This window comes from Canis lupus, chromosome 18 (genome assembly GCF_048164855.1).
Source record: "Canis lupus baileyi chromosome 18, mCanLup2.hap1, whole genome shotgun sequence".
NCBI classification, from domain to species: domain Eukaryota; kingdom Metazoa; phylum Chordata; class Mammalia; order Carnivora; family Canidae; genus Canis; species Canis lupus.
This window is the reverse complement of record NC_132855.1, coordinates 42,849,016-42,870,054: the sequence shown is the minus strand read 5'-3', so window position 1 is coordinate 42,870,054 and position 21,039 is coordinate 42,849,016. Positions and strand designations below refer to the sequence as shown.

Genomic DNA, 21,039 nt, shown 5'->3' with positions numbered 1-21,039 from the left:
CTCCCGGCGCCCCAGCCCGCCGCCGTGTCGCCCGGGCGGCGCTCTCCGTCGGGCCCGCGCCGGCCGGCGCCCTTCCACGCCCGGGTGCCCGGGGGCTGCGGCCACCGCGCCGACGCTTCCTTGCGCTCCGCCTAGCGCGCGTGCTGGCGGCAACCGGACGACCCGGACCGACGCGTTCCCTCCGCGGAGCCCCGCAGGTGCTGGGGACGAGATAGAGCCCTGGTGGATGCTGCCAAAGAAGTGGCTCCTTACGGTCCGTGCCATCCACTCACCACCGGTGCGTTTATTTCACACTGATTGTTGAACATGCACTTTGTGCAATTCACTGACGAGGGCCTGGAAGCTGGATATGGTTCAGGACACAAAGATGGTTAAGACCAGCCCTGTTGGGACGCCCGCGTGGCTCAGGGGTTGAGCGTGTCGCTTTGGCTCAGGGAGTGATCCCCGGGGTCGTGGGATCGAGTCCAGCGTTGGGCTCCCCGCGGGGAGCCTGCTTCTCCCTCTGCCTGTGTCTCTGCCTCTCTCTCTGTCTCTCGTGAATGAATGGATGAATGAATGAATGATCTGAAGAAGAAGAAGAAGAAGAAGAAAGAAGAAGAAGAAGAAGAAGAAGAAGAAGAAGAAGAAGAAGAAGAAGACGACACCAGCCCTGCCTTCAAAGGGGCTGTCTATCTAGGATCCCTGGGAGGCTCAGCGGTTTAGCCTTCAGCCTGCCTTCAGCCCAGGGCGTGATCCTGGAGACCCGAGGATCGAGCCCCACGTGGGGCTCCCTGCATGGAGCCTGCTTCTCCCTCTGCCTGTGTCTCTGCCTCTCTTTCTCTCTCTCTATCTCATAAATAAATAAATAAAAATCTTTTTAAAAAATGTACGATGCTTAGGCATTAAAAAAAAAAGATTATTTGTTTGAGAGAGAGAGAGGGTAGAGGAGGGGCAGAGGGAGAGAATCTTCAAGTAGACTCCTTGGCTGAGAATGGAGCCTGAGGTGGGGCTCGATCTCCCGACCCATGAGATCATGACCAGAGCTGAAGCCAAGTCAGACTCTTAACCGACTAAACCACCCAGGCGCCCCTGCAGGCAAAGTTTTTGAACAAAGTAATAATAACATGAGCGTTGATAAAAGGTAGACCTTTAAATAATGATGGTCTAATTATAACAATGGTAATAATAATTATTATTCTGATGTAGGGATTTTCAACTTGAAAATCCCTTTTAACTCAGAGGGCATATTTAAGTACATTTGGACCAACTTGGACCTGTATCCAAATTTAATAATATAGTTAAATATTATATATGTTTCATTGTTATTGTGTGGGTATATAAGAATTTCAACAATAGTGACAGAGAAACCCAATTCACAAACCCAATGGTTTGTTGTTTGAGTGGGCATATCGCTAGACTGCAAATGGAAGCAAGGAGCTTCCATGTTTGAACACATAGCCGTTGTGATTATTCGACTAAGTTAACCAAGAAAGCAAAAGATGGGAAATAGGGTAAATATCCATTACAAGGGAAATGGTTAAATAAAGTATGGTACATCCATGCAGTGGCAAAATACCCAGGTATTTAGAAAGCGATATCCAGCTATATGTGTTGATAAGAAGAATGGCCACTATACAAAATTAAGAGAATTTTAGAAGAATATATAGACTACGAGAGCACGTGTGTTAACAAGAAGATATATTGGTTGAACCACATGAAATTGTTGATATTCAGCAATTTCTAATCTATAAGAATGGCAATTTCATAAAAGAATGGCAATTTCATATGGTTTAACTTATTACATATGTATACTTGGATATGTTTAGGAAAACTTTCAAAAAGTTTACACACTAAACTCTTCCTGGTGGTTACTTTATAATAATAGTATTAGTGAGCTGAAGGGGGAGCATATTCATTTTTATTTTTCACCACATATCTTTCTTTTTGGGTTTATTTTATTACAAAACTGCTCAACTATTCAATTCTCCTTTTGCTGAGTCCATGCTCACCATGTCAGTTATGAATGGAATTTTACCTCCACAGAGAGAAAACAGTGACCAGTAAACACGATTATCTTGTGCTCTACACAGGTATATTTCTCACTGTAAAAAAATATAAAGAGGATATACTTTTATATATTTTTTACATTTATCATGCCATGAATTCATAGGGAATGGGTTCCAGTAGCTCAGGCTCCTTTCCATTGATTCTCACAAAGTGTGTATCTCTGAGTGGAACAGGCTGGCACTTCAGTTGAACCCAAGTACCTTTCTCTTTGTCTTCCTTCTTTTCCTGATCATTTTCCTTCACATGCTTCAGGAAGCTATCTTGGCTCTTTGCGTGCTCGTTATGCTCAACATGTACATTAATTCTGTTGGCAAGAGTCTTGCCCTTAACTTGTTTGTTTACAACAACGTCAACAGCATGCTGGGTGACATTGTAGACTCTTCCAATTTTGCCATGGTCACATTCATGGGGCATTCCTTTTTGAACAATGCCATTTTCCTAATGTCTGTAATATCACCTTTCTTATGGATTGGCGTGTATGTGGCTGAAAGAACCACTCTGTGTTTTCTAAAAAGGCCTAGAGAACATACAGTGGGTGCCTCTCCTCTTTCACTTTGTATTGGTCATTTTGGCAAACGACAGGAAGATGGCAGTTCCGGCTGAAAGGGAGCCATTCCCTTTAATTACATTTCCTTTTGTAAACCTGTGTTTCAGGGCTATGACTGAGCAGAGGCAGTAGAAATTACCAAGCACAGTGAGTCAGTAAGGAAAATTCCTGATGTTCATTAGAGCTTCCACAACTCAATGCATTATAGTTTCGCCGTAATTCTCCTCTTGTTCCGTCTCTATTCAGGTGACTCTCAAGCTATAAAAGTTCTCCAATCATTTTAGGTTGGCTTTTGTTAGCAATGAAAGAGAACACCTTTAATTAAAACAAACTTGATTGAGGTATAGCTTACATATAATAAAACTCGCCAGTTTAAAATGTACAGTTTGTTGAGTTTTGATAAATGCAGTCATGTAAGTACCACTACAGTCAAAATACAGGACATTTTAATTTCTCTAAGAAGTTCCTTTGTGACTTCTTGTAATTAATCCCCTTCCCTATCTCCCAGCCTGGGAGACCGATTTATTTTCTGTCACTGTAGCTTTGCCTTTTCTAGAATTTCATATAAATGCCATTAACTAAGAGGTGTAATTTTGTGTCTAATTTCTTCCACTTATCTGGATACTTTTGAGATTCGCCTATGTTGTGTGTGGCAACAGCTGTTCCTTTTCTTTTTAAAAAAATAATTTTTATTCATTTATTCATGAGAGACACAGAGACAGAAGCAGAGACATAGGCAGAGGGAGAAGCAAGCTCTCTGTGGGGAGCCCAATGAGGGACTGATTCCCAGGACCCTGGGATCACGACCTGAGCTGAAAGCAGATGCTCCACCACCCAGGGGTCCCAACAACTATTCCTTTTTGTTGCTGAGTAGCATCCCACTTTATTTATAAATCACAATTTGCTTCTTCATTGACATTGTGATGGACATTTGGATTGGTTCCAGTTTTTGCCTATTATGAATAAGATGCTATGAACATTCATATGTAAGTATGTGCACATATATTTTCATTTTCTTTGAGTAAATACCTATCGGTGGGGTTGCTGGATTGAATTATAAGTGTATATTTAACTCCCAACTCTTTCCAAAACGGTATCCTGTATTGTTTTTTCATTAATGAGATCAATGGTGAAAGTTTCAGTTGTTCATGGCCTCACAAATACTTGGTGTTGTTAAATTTAAGCATTTTAGCCATTCTAGTGATATCTCATTAGAGTTTTAATTTGCAATTCCCTAATGACTAATGCAGTTGTTCATCTTTCCAGGTGCTTATTTTATTTATCTTCTTTGGTGAAGATTGATTGATTGATTGATTGATTGATTGATTTTTATGTATATATATATTTTTTTAAACTTAAATTTTTTTTTTATTTATTTATGATAGTCACACACAGAGAGAGAGAGAGGGGCAGAGACACAGGCAGAGGGAGAAGCAGGCTCCATGCACCGGGAGCCCGACGTGGGACTCGATCCCCGGTCCCCAGGATCGCACCCTGGGCCAAAGGCAGGCGCTAAACCGCTGCACCACCCAGGGATCCCAATTTATGTATATTTTTTAATTGGAGTTCAATTTGCCAACATATAGCATAACACCCAGTGCTCATCCCGTCAAGTGTCCCCCTCAGTACTGGCCCGTCACCCAGTCACCCCAATCCCCTGCCCACCCTTTCTTTGGAAGTTTTATTTCAAATCTTTTGCTCACATTGGGCTCCCTGCATGGAGCCTGCTTCTCTCTCTGCTTGTGTCTCTGCCTCTCTCTTTCTCTGGGTCTTTCATGAATAAATAAGTAAAATCTTAAAAAATTTACTTTTTTTTTTTTTTTTGAGAGAGAGAGAGAGAGAGAATGAACTGGAGGGAGGAGTAGAGGGAAAGAGAGAAGCAGACTCCCCACTGAGCAGGGAGCAGGATGTGAGGCTCAATCCCAGGATTCTGGGATCATGACCTGAGCCGAAGGCACATACTTAACCAACTGAGCCATTCAGGCACCCCCAGAAGTTTTAAATTTTGATGAAGTACCATTATCAGTATTTCTATTTGTATCCTAAGAAATTATTGCTTAACCCAAAGTCACAAAGATTTTCTCCTATCTTTTCTTCTGCAAGTTTTTTTGGTGTAGCTTTTATGTTTAGACCCATGATCCATTTTGAATTAATTATTTTTCATAGTGGGAATAAGGGTCAGGATTCATTTTTGTATCCATATGGATAACTAATTTCTTCGGAACTGTTTGTTGAAAAGATTGTACTTTCCCCCATTGAATTCCTCTATTAGTTTGCTAGGGCCACCAAAACAAAGTATCACCCATAGGTGGCTTAAGCAACAGAAATTTATTTTCTTACAGTTCTAGAGGCTAGAAGTCTGGAATCAAAGTGTCAGTAGGGCCATGATCCCTGTGACGGCTCTAGGGAAGAATCCCTCCTTACTCCTTTTAGCTTCTGGTGGCCCCAAGCATTCCTTGACTTGGGACAGCTTAATTCCAATCTCTGCCTCTGTCTTCATATGGCCATCTTTTCTATATCTCTGTGAGCCCCCTCTTCTTTTAAGTATGATTAATTCATTGGATTTAGGGCCCACCCTAATCCAGTATGACTTCACTCATTTTCTGATGCTACTGTAATTGGTATTTTTAAATTCTGGTTTACAATTTTCATTTTAAAGTAGAAATAGGGACACCTGGGTGGCTCAGCAGTTGAGCATCTGACTTCAGCTCAGGGTGTGATCCTGGAGTCCTGGGATCGAGTCCCCCATTGGGCTCCCTGCGAGGAGCCTGCTTCTCCCTCTGTCTGTGTCTCTGCCACTCTCTGTGTCTCTCATGAATAAAAAAATAAAATCTTAAAAAAAAAGATAGAAATATAATTTTAAAAGAAATATTGCCCTTATAATCTTCTGGCCTTGTTAAATTAATTTGCTCTAGTAATTTTAAAAAAGATTTATTTATTTATTTATTATTTATTTTAGAGAGAGACAGCATGTAAGAGAGAGCAGGGGGAGGGGCAGAAAGAGAGGGATAGAGAGAATCCCAAGCCGACTCCCCACTGAGTGTGGAGCTGCTCTTCGGCTTCATGGCTAAGCTTCTTGAACAAGTTGTCTGCATTCTCTCTCTACTCCCTAGTTGTATTTTTTAAAGTTATTTTATGGTCAACATGTTAGCATTTCATTTCACCAGTTACATATAAATTTGTCTGGTCACTGAAAACTCATTCACTTATTTATTCAACACTATTGAACTTCTGCTCAGTTTCAGGTGCCTCTAGACCCTAGAGCATATAATCTTCTTTCTTTCTTTCTTTCTTTCTTTCTTTCTTTCTTTCTTTCTTTCTTTCTTTCTTTCTTTCTTTCTTTCTTTCTTTCTTTCTTTCTTTCTTTCTTTCTTTCTTTCTTTCTTTCTTTCTTCTTTCTTTCTTTCCTTTCTTTCCTTTCTTTTTAAAGATTTATTTATTTATTTATTTATTCATGAGGGACACAGAGAGAGAGAGGGAAGCAGAGACACAGGCAGGGGGAGAAGCAGGCTCCATGCAGGGAGCCCGACATGGGACTCAATCCTGGGTCTCCAGGATCACACCCTGGACTGAGGGTGGTGCTAAATCGCTGAGCCACCCGGGCTACCCTTCTTTCTTTTTTTTAAAGATTTATTTATTTATTTTAGAGAGAGAGAGCAAGAGCTTGAGCAGGGGGAGGGGCAGAGGGAGAGGGAGAGGGAGAGCCTCTTAAGCAGATTCCCCACTGGGCACACAGCTCCACATCAACCCCCCCCCCCCCCCCCGCTCAAATCTTATGATCCTGAGAGCATGTGAGCCGAAACCAAGAGTTGGCTGCTCAACTGACAGCCATCCAGGCACCCCAATCACATTCCTTTCCTATGTGTTGTATGCAACCTTATTTTAGGAGTGTTTGCAGCTGACACCACCATCTACTTCTGACTTGGAGAGAATGAACTGAGGAAATAAGGTATTTTGTATTTGTAGGGCATGTCAGAATATCTGGCACTTGGGGGATGGCTCTTTGAACGTTAATTGCCTCCCTTCTCCTCTTGAGAGTGCCATTTTTGCTGGACCTACAGCTTAATAACACTGTATCACAGTGAAATCCAACAGGCAGGAGGGAGGGTCTGTTATCACAAACCATCACTCTTGACCCTTCTGCCTCTTTGCGTCAGATACTGTTTGAAAGCTGAGGCTGGTAGATGTTGAGTGAATATGAGTAAACTTGACTCTAGCAGCTTTCTGAATACACTGTCATTTTCCACTGAGGAATCTTGCAGATTGCAGGAAGTACAGGATTTAGAATAATGGATCCCATTCTAAGAGCTCATGTCTCCTCTATGCTGATATCGTACTTCTCGAAAATGCTCTGCAGGAGAGTGAATTGTAATTGTCCTGTGCAGTTACTGAAGTCATAAAATGCCTTTGAAGTCATCTATGTTGTTTAAAAAATTAAAATTTTGCCTTCTATTCCATAATGTCTTAAAAAAAATTTTTTTTTTTAAGTGTCTTTCTGGGCAGCCTGGGTGGTTCAGGGGTTTAGCGCCGCCTTCGGCCCGGGGCGTGATCCTGGAGACCAGGGATCGAGTCCCACGTCGGGTTCCCTGCATGGAGCCTGCTTCTCCCTCTGCCTGTGACTCTGCCTCTCTCCGCCCCCCCCGCCCCCGGGTCTCATGAATAAATAAAATCTAAAAAAATAAAAAGTGTCTTTCTTTAATGAAAAACATTTTTCTTTTTTATTTTAAGCAAAATTGAGGCTTGAGGAAAGTAGATCTTTTTATCTGTAGCTTTGTACTCTCCCCTGTATATTCCAGGTTTCTGAGAATCCCCATTGGCAAGGTGCAGGCTCCACTGTCAGTTTGTATCCACACTTCAATAAGGACACCTCTCTTGCATTTAGCTTTTCAAAGCCTTGAAATTACAGTGCAGGGCAGTGGCCTCAAGCTATAGTACTGAGAGAGGAGACAGGGAGCTATACTAGGACTTCCGCTACAATCGATAGAAATTTACCTGAGCTACCCAAGTTAAATGGAGGAAAAAAAAATAAAGCTAGAGACAGACTTCATTATATGGGGAGTTTCTGAGCCTGGGGAAGAGGAGTCAGAAGGTTGTCTGGATTCAGTCTCTGCACATTACCGTCTCTTTCCATGGGTCAGCACCCCATGATCCTCTGTGCACACAGGGAGAAATACAGCTCTCCACACTCTGGATTTACAGGTAGCGCTCGCAGACACGTAAGAGATGGATGCAGTCTCTGCATCCCACATTCCACATGTCCCACATTCCACGGGGTACTATGGTTGCATCATCTGTCAAAACCAGAAAAGGGGACTTTGGAAAACAAATATGACCTCCTAGAGCCCAGCCCTTTCGAGAGTTGTTCCCTAGGGAGCAGGTAAACTGGGCTGACACTTAAAAGGGCAAAAGGCCTTCGGGCTTTTAATGGAATGAAGTTCTAAGTGAGTATAAGCAGAGATAACTAGAGATTAATTGAAGGATCTTTCTGCACGCTGAAGTAAACGATCCAGTCAAACCTGATTGTAGATGCCCATGGTTTGTGGAAATATGTGTAGTTACGAGGGACTTCTTAAGCTATAAACTGTTAATTTCTTAAACAATTTTTTTTGAAGTTTTATTAATCCACTTGCTCTTTTGTCTGAGCCAGCCAGGTGCGCCTACAAACTTTAAATTTCTTGGTAAAGATCATATTCTTGACTTTTTGTATTATCCCTCCTGAATATTTCATGCAAATTTTTAAAATTTAGATGCAATTTAGGGCCTGTTAAACAAAATTAAGGCGAATCCTAATGAGTTCCCAGGGAATTCTGGAGGACTTACTTTATTAAAAAATATCTGATATCAGAGCGCCTGGGTGGCTCAGTAGGTGAAATGACCAACTCTTTTTTTTTTTTTTTAAGATTTTATTTATTTATGAGAGACAGAGAGAGAGAGAGAGAGAGAGAGAGGCAGAGACACAGGTAGAGGGAGAAGCAGGCTCCATGCAGGGAGCCTGATGTGGACTTGACCCCGGTCTCCAGCATCAGGCCCTGGACTGAAGGCAGCGCTAAACCGCTGAGCCACTGGGCTGCCCCAAAATGACCAACTCTTGATTTCAGCCCAGGTCATGAACTCAGGGTCCTAGGATCAAGCCCTGTGTGTTGGGCTGTGCGCTCAATGGGGAATCTGCTGGAGATTCTCTCTCCCTCTGTCCCTCTCTGCCACCTTGCACGTGCTCTCTCTCTCTCTAAAATAAATAAATCTTATAAAAAGTACCTAATATCATACACAAAGAAGGGAATGTTCAGACAGCAACACTTTTGATGTGTTGTGTAGTATCTCAGTAGCTGCTTCATCTAGCTCTTTGGATCAGTATGAAAGCGGTTAGACAAGAGCACACATTAATAGAAACTGTCTTCCTTGTTAACACCCTTCAGTAGTCCAAATTCTTTTATATTTTATTATATAAAATATTAAACCCTTCTCAACATTATCTCCAGACTCCTTCACATACCCACCCCCCCTTACTAATTCTCTTCTAACATTAAATCACGGTCTATTAGTGAGAGGGGTTGTGAAATCAGTTTAGTGGGTTGCCACCAGTATTTTCAAAGAGTGTAGGAGATGTGGGGCATTCAGTATCATTTTGTGCAATTTCAGTTCTCGGCACATACATGTGTGCATCAGGGTGTGCGTGTGCACGTGTGCAGCAGATCATTCGGTAAGGCTGGATTTCTTTCTGTAGGGTATGATCCGGATGTTAATAGCCACTGCCCCAGGGGTGGCTTCACCAATTGTACTGCTTGCTCTTACATAACTGCATGCCTTTGCACGTGCAAAGTATTTCTGCTTGTATGCCTGGGAGACACTGATTTTTGGTTTTGAGTCCACTCAAGCCTCCCTTCCAGTGTGAATCCTTTGCTCATCACTAGGTTATCCGCAGTTGGTTACACAAACCTTTTCACGGGTCCCCATCTGCAAGCTTTGGAAAGGACTGCCATGCCTTACTTGGTTTTGGGTTGTCAGAGTTTAGCATAGTCAACGATTTCAAGCTTTAACATTTGTTACTGGAGCTTTAAGCTCAATGAACTGCTATTTAGTTTTTAAAAGCATTTGAAACCTGAAAAGTAAAAGTTTAAAACGTATTCTGCTAAAACTCGCTATTTATTTCTAAGTTACTTTATTCACCATAATTATATTCATTTTACATTAGGTAAAAAGAAAAACAGCTGTGATAGCGATAGTGATTCATTTCCAAGAAAGCAGTCCAAGATTGGTGTTTTTATTATTTTTATTTGCTACCAATATTTTTATTGTAAGAAATACAAAAGGTATGACAAATATACAAACCATTGTCATGTTGCTTCAATTTAGCTTGTGCATAAGTGAAAACAATGAACTGGACAGTGACATTTCAACACTAAATCTTAAAAAACAATAAATTCCATTATCCAACAATAAATACCTAAATTTGCATTCTAGCACCCAGTAAGACATCCAGTTTCCAAAGGATTTGTGATCTGCAACCCTCTGAATCGTCTGACATGCTATCTTTGCCACTGCAACAAAGTCAACATTGGTAGTTGTCGCTCTCCCAAGGAGTCCCAGAGCGAGCGTGCTAGAACGGCTGCCCCTGACCTCGGGCAGTTCAGGTCAGAGCATCTTTAACTTGAGCTACTTTTTAAAACAGATTGCTACTGATGGGGGATTTAATGTAAATTTTGGTAGTCCTTGGATTACATATTTTACAAGATACAAATAACCTACTTTTCTAATTTCCTCTTCCGGTGGGAAGAGTCTAGATAAACTGACCTGTATTTTCATCTACCTAAAGGGAAAGAAGCAAGATCATTTAGCTCAGGGTGCTATGAAGGGGGTAACTTTGCAGTTAAGCTTTTTTTTTTTTTATTCTTTTTCTTCCCCCCGTACAGAGCTTTCTGTACAGCGTGGAGGGATGGTCACTAGAGTGAGAGAGCCCTTCCCATTCTGCTCCTGTCTACACCCACGGCCATTTTTCTTTGGGGGCTAAATGATCTGGCACTTAGGAAGGCCTCTGCTTTCAGAGAGCTGCACTGCACCCCCATTTTTTTGGCGGGGGGCACAGGGTTTGGCACTCTGTGAGAAAGGATACTCAGATGAACCTGACAGGCCAGGGTGGTAATCTCAAGCTGTGTATGGAGAAAAGAGCAGAAGCAACATCTACTACCAAGCCATCTGCCAACGTTCTTGTAAGACTGTGTTCCAGGCAGTGATTTTCCACACTGCTTCTTTGACCTGCTCAACCCAAAGCACCAAAAGAGCATTCTGTAGCAATTCGAGCAAACGGAATGAGAGTAATTTTGCACCTTTAAGGAACATGCACCCTTATATGTCTGTACCCTGATATTAAAATAGCAGAATGAGTTTCAAGTATGAAGAAATACAGTAAAACTATGGCCTGTGGATGGATAGAAAACAGCAGCCTGGAATGTGGATTTTAGGCTTGTTTAGTTTTTCTCTTTGTACCACAGCCGAAAATTGAATGCTCCGTAGAAAGACTTGGTTTTAAAATCAAGATGCACACGAACAGGCTAGAGGGCATTTGTGATTGGTGTTGCGGGCATACTCTGTGCCCAGCCAAAGGTCAAGTAGAAGTGGCGGCCAAGCCTGAGCAGGCACACCTGTGATGCCTACAGCATCTCTCTCACCTGGCCCCAACGGCCAAAGGGCGGCCAGGAGGATAAAGAGCACCACGCAGACGGGCCTGGATGGAGACAGGATACAGAGGATGGGAGGACATTGGTGATCTCGGCTGGTTCACACAGCCTAGATTAGTATCTGACATGCACACGCACAGTCTCTACATCTCCAGAACCGTGATTTCAAACACAGAAACCAACAAGTCAAATGTCCAAGTTACGATTTTTTTTCTACGTTTAACACATTTTCTATTATAAGAGTAAGTCCCCAAAACAAACGAACGAAAAAGCTTACTGGGTATGACAGCCTTGCTGAAAACCTAGAATAAAGTTTTAACTAAGCCCTATGGGAATGCAGAAACACTACACTAATACATTCTACAGTGAGAACATGCATTTACACATCTCTGACATGAAAATCTCATAAAACCCTCTAGTTCTAATTTGCACTCTATGGGAACCAATATTGTGCTTTTCTTAACACATACTGTTCTTCTATACCAAACACTTGCCAATTAGCCTTCATATCAAAACCTAAAATACCAGAAATGCAACAAGCTTCTGAGGTGTTGGGAACTGTTGGTTGTTAAAAGCCATTGTTGAGTACTGTACATGCAATCTTTGTTTTTATTACCAGATTGAATTGCTTCTGTACAAAACTCAGTTGCTTGAAGCACAGAAACTTGAATTTCTCCATCTCACACATTCTGGAAGCCCCAAGGCACAAGCTGACAGTTTGCTTCTACAGAAAACTCTCACCCTGTTCTTGCAACAGTACGACCTGTTCCCACTACTGCACATGACACCTATGAAGGCACAAGATCGCAGGAAGGAAGCTTCTTCTCAAGGCCAGATAAGAGGAGGCGCCACCCAGGCACCTGTCTCTGCCTGGCATCTACTCTGGCGGCCGTCTGGCGGAGTTCCTAAATTAAGGCAGATTCTGATGCTTTTCTATCTGGTTTTAATTTTTGCTGTATTTTCACACTATACTATATGCATACTTGACAAAAGAACTACATAGTCCTTTGCTTTAATTCCTTTAGGTAATGATAAAACACCTAGACACAAAAATACTACACCTACAGACTTAAATTCTACCCATCATGTTAAAATGCATGCAGCTTATCTGGGGGCTTAGTCTAATTTTAATTTACTTAGCTCCATCAAGACCATGATAATAAACACTAAATGCAAACCCTAATGCCATCTCCTTTTGTACTTTCACAGGACTAGTGTGATTCAGAAATAAATAACATACATGAATAACAATAGAAATAATTTATGCAAGTGTAGAACAACTTGAAATAGAAATTCCCCAACTTGTTAAGTGCTGACTCTAGGGGTAGTTGCTATTCATTCCATGTACTAACTAATATATTTATTACTGGTCATAGTAAAACACATGAATACAAAAGTAAGTGAGGCATTGTAATATTCACGTGTAGCTGTTGCAAACACAGGACCAAAATGAGAAGCTATGTAATGTAGTTGGGGGGCAGTTCAAGAAATGTATTACTGCTGGGATCTATTTTCATTATTCAGAGACTTCGAGGTTAAATTAGGAGTTGCTGGTGATCACAGAAAATATTGCTAGCTAATACATATTATTGCATTTCAAAAAACCTAAGATTAGAATCTTTCAAGTTAAGGGTACCACGGGTATCTTCAGGACTGTAACCTAAGCATGCCAATGGAATTTGGCCAGAAACCACAGAGCTTTAGAAATTAAATAACTGTGTGTGGCTCTATGCTTGCTCATTAGTGCTACAGTCATAATTCTTTATAGCAATATGTACAGTTATGTGCCCCCTTAATTAAGGAAACCTATACTTGACAATCCAAACTCCTAAAGTAGAGAAAGGGTTATTTGCTTGATGAAACAATTCACACAAGAGATCCTCTAAACAGGAAAATCTCCTACTCTGGGAGATAATTTGCTTGCATACCTTTAACTATTTGACAAAGGAAAAAAAAAAAAAAAGAAAAGAAAAGGAAGAAATTAGAAACTAAAGAGGAGCTTTCGCCGAAGCAGAAAATAAATTTCAAAATTTTCAAAACAAAACTTTTCCACACGTATCTTCTGCCATCATATATGTAGAATGATAGAAAATAAAAAAATAAAAAATCTTTCCTGTAATTATACATCTTCTCTTTAAAAAAAAAAAAAAAAGCTGAGCTTAGAGCTTGAGAGATGCCTGGTAGACGCTTCATACAGAGCAGCATCTCTTTATACCCGAACTTTCAAAGAATTGTGTTGTACTTATTTATGCACAGAAGACACCCGTTTGCTTCTAGGGACGTTTGGCTTCCTAAGATCGCAGAACAGATGCCTCTGAGACAGCAGCAGGGCACGGGGACCTCGGACAGGTGAGCGGCGGGCGGGCCCCAGGCGGCCCCGCCCCAGGTTTTCAGACCGGCCCAACGGGCATCCAACGCGAGGTCCGAATTCGGCCTTCCATTTAGGGGCTTAGCTGGAACCTCCGACAACCTCCTACGGTGGGGTTTTTGGCCGAGGGACGAGGCCGGGCTCCCCGGGAGCCCCCGCCGCCCCTGGAGCGCGCGGTACCTGCAGCAGCAGGACGTGGGGAGACTTGCCTGCCGGCTACTCTGCGGGAAGTTAAGCGGGCGCCGTTGGCTTCTGCCACTCAGGAGGGGTAAGCTGCCTTCCGTGGTGCCGAGCTAACGGAACGGAAAAGTACTACGAGGGCCTTCCTCCTCAATTTCTGTAACACTTAGCAAAGGGACTTCTGAAATTAACTAAAATCATCTCGGGGTGGGGGTGGGGGGGGGGGACAGTGAGTCTCTGAGCAGACCTGCGAACTAAAACACAGGAGTGTATGGAGATATAGAGAGCTGCCAAAGAACGTCCCAAGTGGAGAAATTAAAGATTTATGCAAATATGCTCCTCCTGGATTATTATGCTCATATGCTGGGAGAGGATTTTTTGAATATTAGAGTTTCTTGTGAATTTACACTTGTGATCACACAGATGTAAAAAAAAAAAAATATTACCGGGTCTTTTAGAATTTAAGGGCTCTGTTTTTTGGCATGGCAGTTCTTCAGAAAAAAATAGTTTTGTCTCCTTAAACACCAATGTTACTTATGCTACTCATCTGATTTTTAAATGAGGATTTACAATTTTAATCAATGTCTAAAGGCCATCATAGGAGGAAATGTGAAAAGAGCAAACAGAGGCATAGGTATTTTGGCTGAGGCCACTTGGAGGAGTTTTTACACTCCTAACAAAACTATCCCAGTCACAGATGCGTGTTGCCTTTTAATGAGTAAGCCTGTCCATCTTTGAAGCTTCTGCACCTGCAACAGTAAGGTAATTAGGGACCTCAAAAAAAAAATGCTTCTTGAAAAATACCATGCCTTGGCTTGGCTCCCTGTATGCACTTAAATGATCAAAATGGGTGTATTCTTCATTCTCAAGAAGAACTTACTTGCAGACAATTGTTCAGAACCTAGCTAACAGCTAAAATATTGAGGTTCCAGAATGTTATGAAGATTATTAATCATTCTGACAAACAAGGGCTAAGCAAGACTAGAATATATACAGAAAAATAAAGTTAGAACCAAGTCTTCAGAAGTACCTCTTTAGCCTTGCTCAGATTGTTCCCCTACCCCCTCACCCCCAAAAGTGCCACCTTGTGGAGTATAATGGAATAAAACAAGAATGAAACAGGACAGTGAATTTTAAAACGGACATTTGCAAGAAAAATCGTCTCCCTTTCCTACCCTATAACCTTCAAATTACTGTAAAAACATTTATGTAGATGCTTGAAAAAAGCCTGTATTAATTTTCAAGAGGCTTTTGTTTTCCTCTTAAAGGCCAGAGCACCAGTATCAAGGAAACATAAATATGTCAATGGAAGTTCATTCATTTATCTAAACTCCCCAGGAATGCTAAGAAATACAAAACATTTTGAAAAGCTGATTCGTACTTCATTAAAACCAACAGAAACAAATTGAGAAAAAGGAAAACATTGAAAAATCAGACTCCTCCTTTTCCATTTCTGTTGTATACAAACATCAGATGGTAGAAAAGGCCAAAGGAATATGTTGGTTTATTTTCTGAAAAAGTACAAGTTAGAAATGCTTGAGATATAGGTATGTAACACAATTAGGTTGAAAATTGCATTGATGAGTGAAAATGCTATTTTCTTGTGCTTTTGAGGAAAACACCACTATTCAATATCTGGGGGGCTTAATTGCTCAACAGGTTTTTGGTAGCCTCAAGAAGTGTTTCCATGGTGGAGAAAGAGCATGTAGCTATGTTTCTAATATCTGAATGTATTGAATGCACATGATTTGGGCTTCACAATTTTCCAAAAAATTCTGGTGGAATAGGAAATATGTGCCTTTTAAAAACATATTATTATTTCTCTTTACAGTGAACATTCTTAGGCTTGCATAATGAGTGTAGCTTCATGTAGCTGCTTCCTCTCATGAAATAAGAAAGGAATACAGATGGTTTAGTGTGCTCAGGCCACCCTTTGAAATGGCAACTGCTTGGAACAGCTTTTCCATAAAACATGTTTTTGAATGTACCAACTTCAGTTGCAAGGTGACTTTAATATAGATTCTTACAATATATTTGTTAATAAATATATATCCTTCAAAATATATCTAACTTTGAAACTATCCTTCTTTGAAATACCTTCATTTTTCTCCTGAATTTCCTCTATCCGTTGTCCACTGTTTTAGGACTTTTAAAAGGTTTAGAAATCACACCACATCTTTATTTTTATAAAATACACTGTTTCTATGTGTCACAATGTAAAAATGCATTCTTTTGAATTCTACCAATACCTAAGGATTTCTAATGTCTCAACATTTTCTTTCCAAGGTAAATATTCTATAGTTTCTGTACCAACATAATTAAGTAATTATAGTGGCTTATTAACTTAATGTTATTCTTTCCTAGACCCAACTATGCAACAAAAGCCTGCTTTTGAAAAATGTGAGACACTCTCTCTTGTACTTATCATAAAAACAGTCCAGTTGTCATTTAAAAGAAGTGATTCTTTGAAGAGAAGAATTTTAATATTTAGTTTGTGCTATTAGGAAGCTTACATGATTTTAATTTTCATAATTGAATGAGGATTGCCATTATTGACTTTAATAGACACGACTTTTTAAGAGAAGCAGCTATAGTTAAAAGCTCAACTTTAATACATAATTTAAGGTTCAAAATGTTTGGTACTATTTAGTTTTTTTTCATTGGGATGGATAGTACCGCATTCTGGAGTCAAATGATAAACCTCCAGTAAAGTGGTACAAATTTTCTTTAAGATATCCCATGTGTTCCAAAATTTTCCTTTTTACTTAAAACAAAGAAGATGAAATTCTATGCTTAGGTAAATACTTTGAACTATTTTTAGTAACACATGTTGGGCTAAATGCAAAGTGTGCTCTTCTAGTGTGTGATTCCTGAGAGAAAATCATGAGAACACAGAGGGATGAAATGGCTCGGAGCTCCTGTCCAAAACAGGTTCTTTGCTTCTTGGGTTTCTATCTACTTTAAAGGAGAGACAAAGTGGGAGGCGCCAACACACCAGGTTCTTACAAGCTCTTGGAAATTCTGTTTTTAAGGTTATAAAATTGGGGCCTTTTTACCTTTGCCATGATAGCTTATGATGCTGAAATGGACAGGTTTCTCTTTTATTCTTAATAGGGATGGTTAGAACTCTACTCCGCACAACAGTTTCCAAAATGCCTGGGCCACCAGAACAGCTATCATATAGAAACTATCAGGCACATTCCAGGACCAGTCCTCAGTAAGAAATGCAAACGTGATTTTCAATCTGACATCGTATTTTTACTGCTTATAGCTGCTTCAGTATAATCCTGGGGCAGTATGACTTTTTCAGCTAACCACTGCTTGGCTTTTGGCAAAAATGTTTGAAACCATACGTCACAGAAGAATAAGCTGTATTCAGTAAACTCCTATGCGGCTATATGCTTCCAAGTGCCCTAATGGCAAGGGTGCTTGTGTGGGATCTGAATTTCAGAACTGGTGAGCCCAGATTTAAAATACATAAAGCAAGAGGGGAATCACTCAACTCCAAGAACCACAGGTGGAAGATCTGGGGTCAGACTCCTAAGTTCAGAGAGGCCGAGGTGCCCTCCTCCTGCTGCCTCTCCAAGGATAATTTGCCAAGTATCCAATGCTGAAATGTTTGTGCTTTAAGTTTTCTTCATAAACACTACTGAGAAATGAACCTAAAGCATATGCTAGAAATAAAGTGGAGTGCTCCACTTGTTTAAAATTCTCAAGAATGCTGAAAAATTCCAGTTTAGAACAGCTGCATTTTTCTTGAGAGAACTTATGAAAAACTTAAAAAAAGCAAGAACGCAAGTTATGTCCACTCTAACCATGGATACTAACTAAAAAGCACATGATAAATCAGTGCAGTGAGTTTAAAAATTCAATTTCTAGGCCCCAGCAAAAATGTCTTTGTATTTTGACCCCTGATCAAAGTTAAGGCAGTATATTCACTGTTCCAGGGGAGACATTGCCCCAAATGCTCTGGATTCATTATATCTCAAGCATTTACAGTGATGACAAAACATAATCAACGTTGTCAACAATGAAGAAAAGCGTTATGCATTCTTATGGCCCATCTTCTCATTCCTATCTGGCTTTAGACAAATCTTCCTGCTCTTCAAGTTACTGGGTCAGAAAAATGTTAAACAATATATATATTAAAAAAAGAGTAATTCCCAACCCAAAAAGCTTGCAAGGAGAAAAGTCTCCTAATTTTTCTCTCGTTCAAGATGGTAGTATAGAGTATTGAGCTGTGAAGGATTCAGTAAGGCTCGACAATATATAAACATCATCTGGAACATTTTCTACTGAGGGAGGCAATGTTCATTCTTTGAAAACCCTAACTCTAAACATGGTCTAACTCTTGCATGCACTGAAAATATGAGTCAGAGAGCAAAGACAGCTAAATTTCCAAAAAGATACTTTATCTCTGTGTCTTCGAGCACTGACCACATATAAGGCAGAGATGACATGGAATATAAAGAACAGTAGAGAAAATGGCAAGAGACAAAAATAAAGCTGTTCACAATGCCCAGGTCAGGCTGGCTCTGCAGAGAGCAGGAGTATGCACAAGGCACTAGAAACAAGCAGAGCCTTGGGATGGAGAAAAGATCATTTTATAGAGTAAAATATATATTTCTAAAAAATAGTTAAAGATATTCCCCTCTGATTCTACACTGACAACATATTCTAAGAAATCATAAAACACTAAGTAACAGTTTAAAGTAATCTATGTGCTGGTGATAGAGAAGAACCAGTCCTCTACTCACTGCTTAGGTAACAACAATGAATGCTAGGTAGGAAGATCGCATCAGAGCAAGAACATTCAGGACCCTGTTAGGATCACACAACTGGAGCCATAAGCCACAATCTGACTCTATTTACAAAAGGTTCATTGAAAGAAAGCAAGAAAGAGGTGCATGGGAAAAGCTTAAGCAATCTGTTATTAGTTATTTAATGGTAGTAATGTATATTAGAGGCCCTGGGGGATAGATAAGATGGATACTTTGCAAACAAGGCAGTGCATAGTAGAAAAAGTACAGTGTAATAGAGAAAAGTTAAATGGTATTCCTGTCTCTAGTCAGAACTACTATCCAAATCAGAACAGGAAACAGTTTTTGACAAATTCCTAAAATCAAAACCAAAATAAAGTAACAACAAAACCTAAAAAGGAAATAGATTTTAAATCAGGAAATAAAGGCTTTCTCTAAATTTTTTTTGACAATTTTACCTATTTGAGGTGTACTCCCTAAATCTATAGCAAGTAAGAAAAAGCTTATAGGGTATCTTTTAAAAGAAACAATAAAGCATATAATACAGGTTAAAATGGACTTATAAGGAGTAAATTCAGCTTTTTGAAGAGTAAACAGAACGTTATGCTTTAAAAGACATGTCTCTTAAAAGACACTAGCCTTTTTTTCCTTTTGTTGTGTGTATAAAACTTCATCTAGATAGTGAATCTTTTACTGCTAGCAAATTTACTACTTTTGGCCATAAAAGAGATTCTGAGGACATTGGTTCAACTTTCTAATTCGAGAAGCCCATTCTGGTAAATCACCTTTAGTCAACAGACACCAGTTATTTATAGGTCACTTTGAGACTTTAAAATTCAATTATTCTTCTTGTTTATAGAAAGTAACACTTTAAGAGCTCAAGAATCACACACACACACACACACACACACAGACACACACTCTCGCTCAAAAGTACCGAATCAGGCTCGGGCAGCTGCAGCGAGATTACATCATAACTCAGCTGTGCCTGGATTGCTCACTTCACACTGGCAGCATTCAAGGTTAGAAAAATGAAATGGCAGCACAATTGGTCAGCAGCTTCTCTTCTTCTGGAATTTTTCCAGGTTCTTGAAACAAACAAACAGACAGACAAACAAACAATGAACATAAAGCTGCAATCATTCTTGCATTGATTTCAAAACAGTAAACTAGGCGGTTTCCATGGAGAAGCAGAGCCCGTCCAGAAGATGGCCACTAGAAGGTCCCCAGCCAGTGATCCTCAGCAGCTCTGCCAGGGCTTACTCAAGGGTGGGGGTGGGGGGGATGGCATCAGCCCCCAAGGGTGTTCTTCGGGTGATCAGCTCAAGGTGGTAGTTGGGACCTCAGGCTGTGTTCATCTCTGAGCTGTTCTGGCTGGGCGGCAGATGGGAATCCAAGTTTTCCTTGCACCTCTCCAGGTCATGGAAGTATGGGTGAGACAGGGCACTGTAGGCAGATATTCTTTTGGCTGGATTAAATGTTAAGCACTTCTGTGATAAAGAAAAAAATAATCGATTGACTTAAAACATGTCCATTTAAAGAATGTGTTTACAAGTTATGGATTGGGGTTCTACAATGAGAATGAATGTCTACTCAGGAGACACTAGGGGGCGCCTGGGTGGCTCAGTCAGTTGAGTGGCCAACTCTTGGCTTTCAGCTCAGGTCATGATCTGGGTGGTGAGACTGAGCCCCAGCCTGAGGCTTCGTGTTCTGTGGGGAGTCTGCTTGATATTCTTTCTCTCCCTCTGCCCCTCCCCTGATCACCCTGTCTCTCTCTCTCAAATAAATATATAAATCTTCTAAAAAAAGGGGATGCCTGGGTGGCTCAGAGGTTGAGCATCTGCCTTTGGCTCAGGGCTTGATCCTGGGGGCCTGGGCCTCCCCACAGGGAACTTGCTCCCCCCTCTGCCTATGTCTCTGCCTCTCTGTCTGTGTATCTCTCATGCATAAATAAATAATCTCTAAAAAAAATTTTTTTTGAAGATTTTATTAATTTATGCATGAGAGACAGACAGACACACACACACACACACACACACACAGAGACAGAGAGAGAGACACAGGCAGAGGGAGAAGCAGGCTCCATGCAGGGAGCCCGACATGGGACTCCATCCCGGGTCTCCAGGATCAGGGCCTGGACTGAAGGTGGCGCTAAACCGCTGAGCTACCCGGGCTGCCCTAAAAAAAATCTTAAAAAAAAAAAAAAAAAAAAAAAAAAGGGAAACTAAACAAAATGCAGACAATAGCCATCTTATGTATGTCTTCGATGTATAAACTGCTCTTCAGGAAGAGGCAACAGCTTTCGAGTGGCCTGTGGACTGTTAGCTCCCCGGGCTTTCTATTCAACTCATACTATGTCCTTTTAAAAAAAAAAAAAATATATATATATATATATATATATATTTAAGATTTTATTTATTCATTCATGAGAGACAGAGAGGCAGAGACTTAGCAGAGGGAGAA

General features: G+C 40.7%; 1 protein-coding gene and 1 pseudogene across 5 annotated transcripts in view; both read right to left on the bottom strand.

Moving 5' to 3' along the window:
• Nucleotides 1-2,130: 2,130 nt before the first annotated feature.
• On the bottom strand, nucleotides 2,131-2,613 carry LOC140609073 (large ribosomal subunit protein eL21-like; annotated as a pseudogene).
• Nucleotides 2,614-9,845: 7,232 nt separating this feature from the next.
• Nucleotides 9,846-21,039, bottom strand: part of CDK6 (cyclin dependent kinase 6) — a 244,420-nt gene continuing 233,226 nt past the window's right edge. For 4 of the 5 annotated variants that reach the window (XM_072784181.1, XM_072784183.1, XM_072784180.1 and 1 more), the window contains exon 8: nucleotides 9,846-20,066. In XM_072784181.1, the coding sequence (XP_072640282.1) occupies nucleotides 19,920-20,066 (147 nt within the window). In that variant the 3' untranslated portion in view covers nucleotides 9,846-19,919. The remainder of the gene's footprint in view (nucleotides 20,067-21,039) is intronic. The other variant, XM_072784184.1, reaches the window with a different exon arrangement.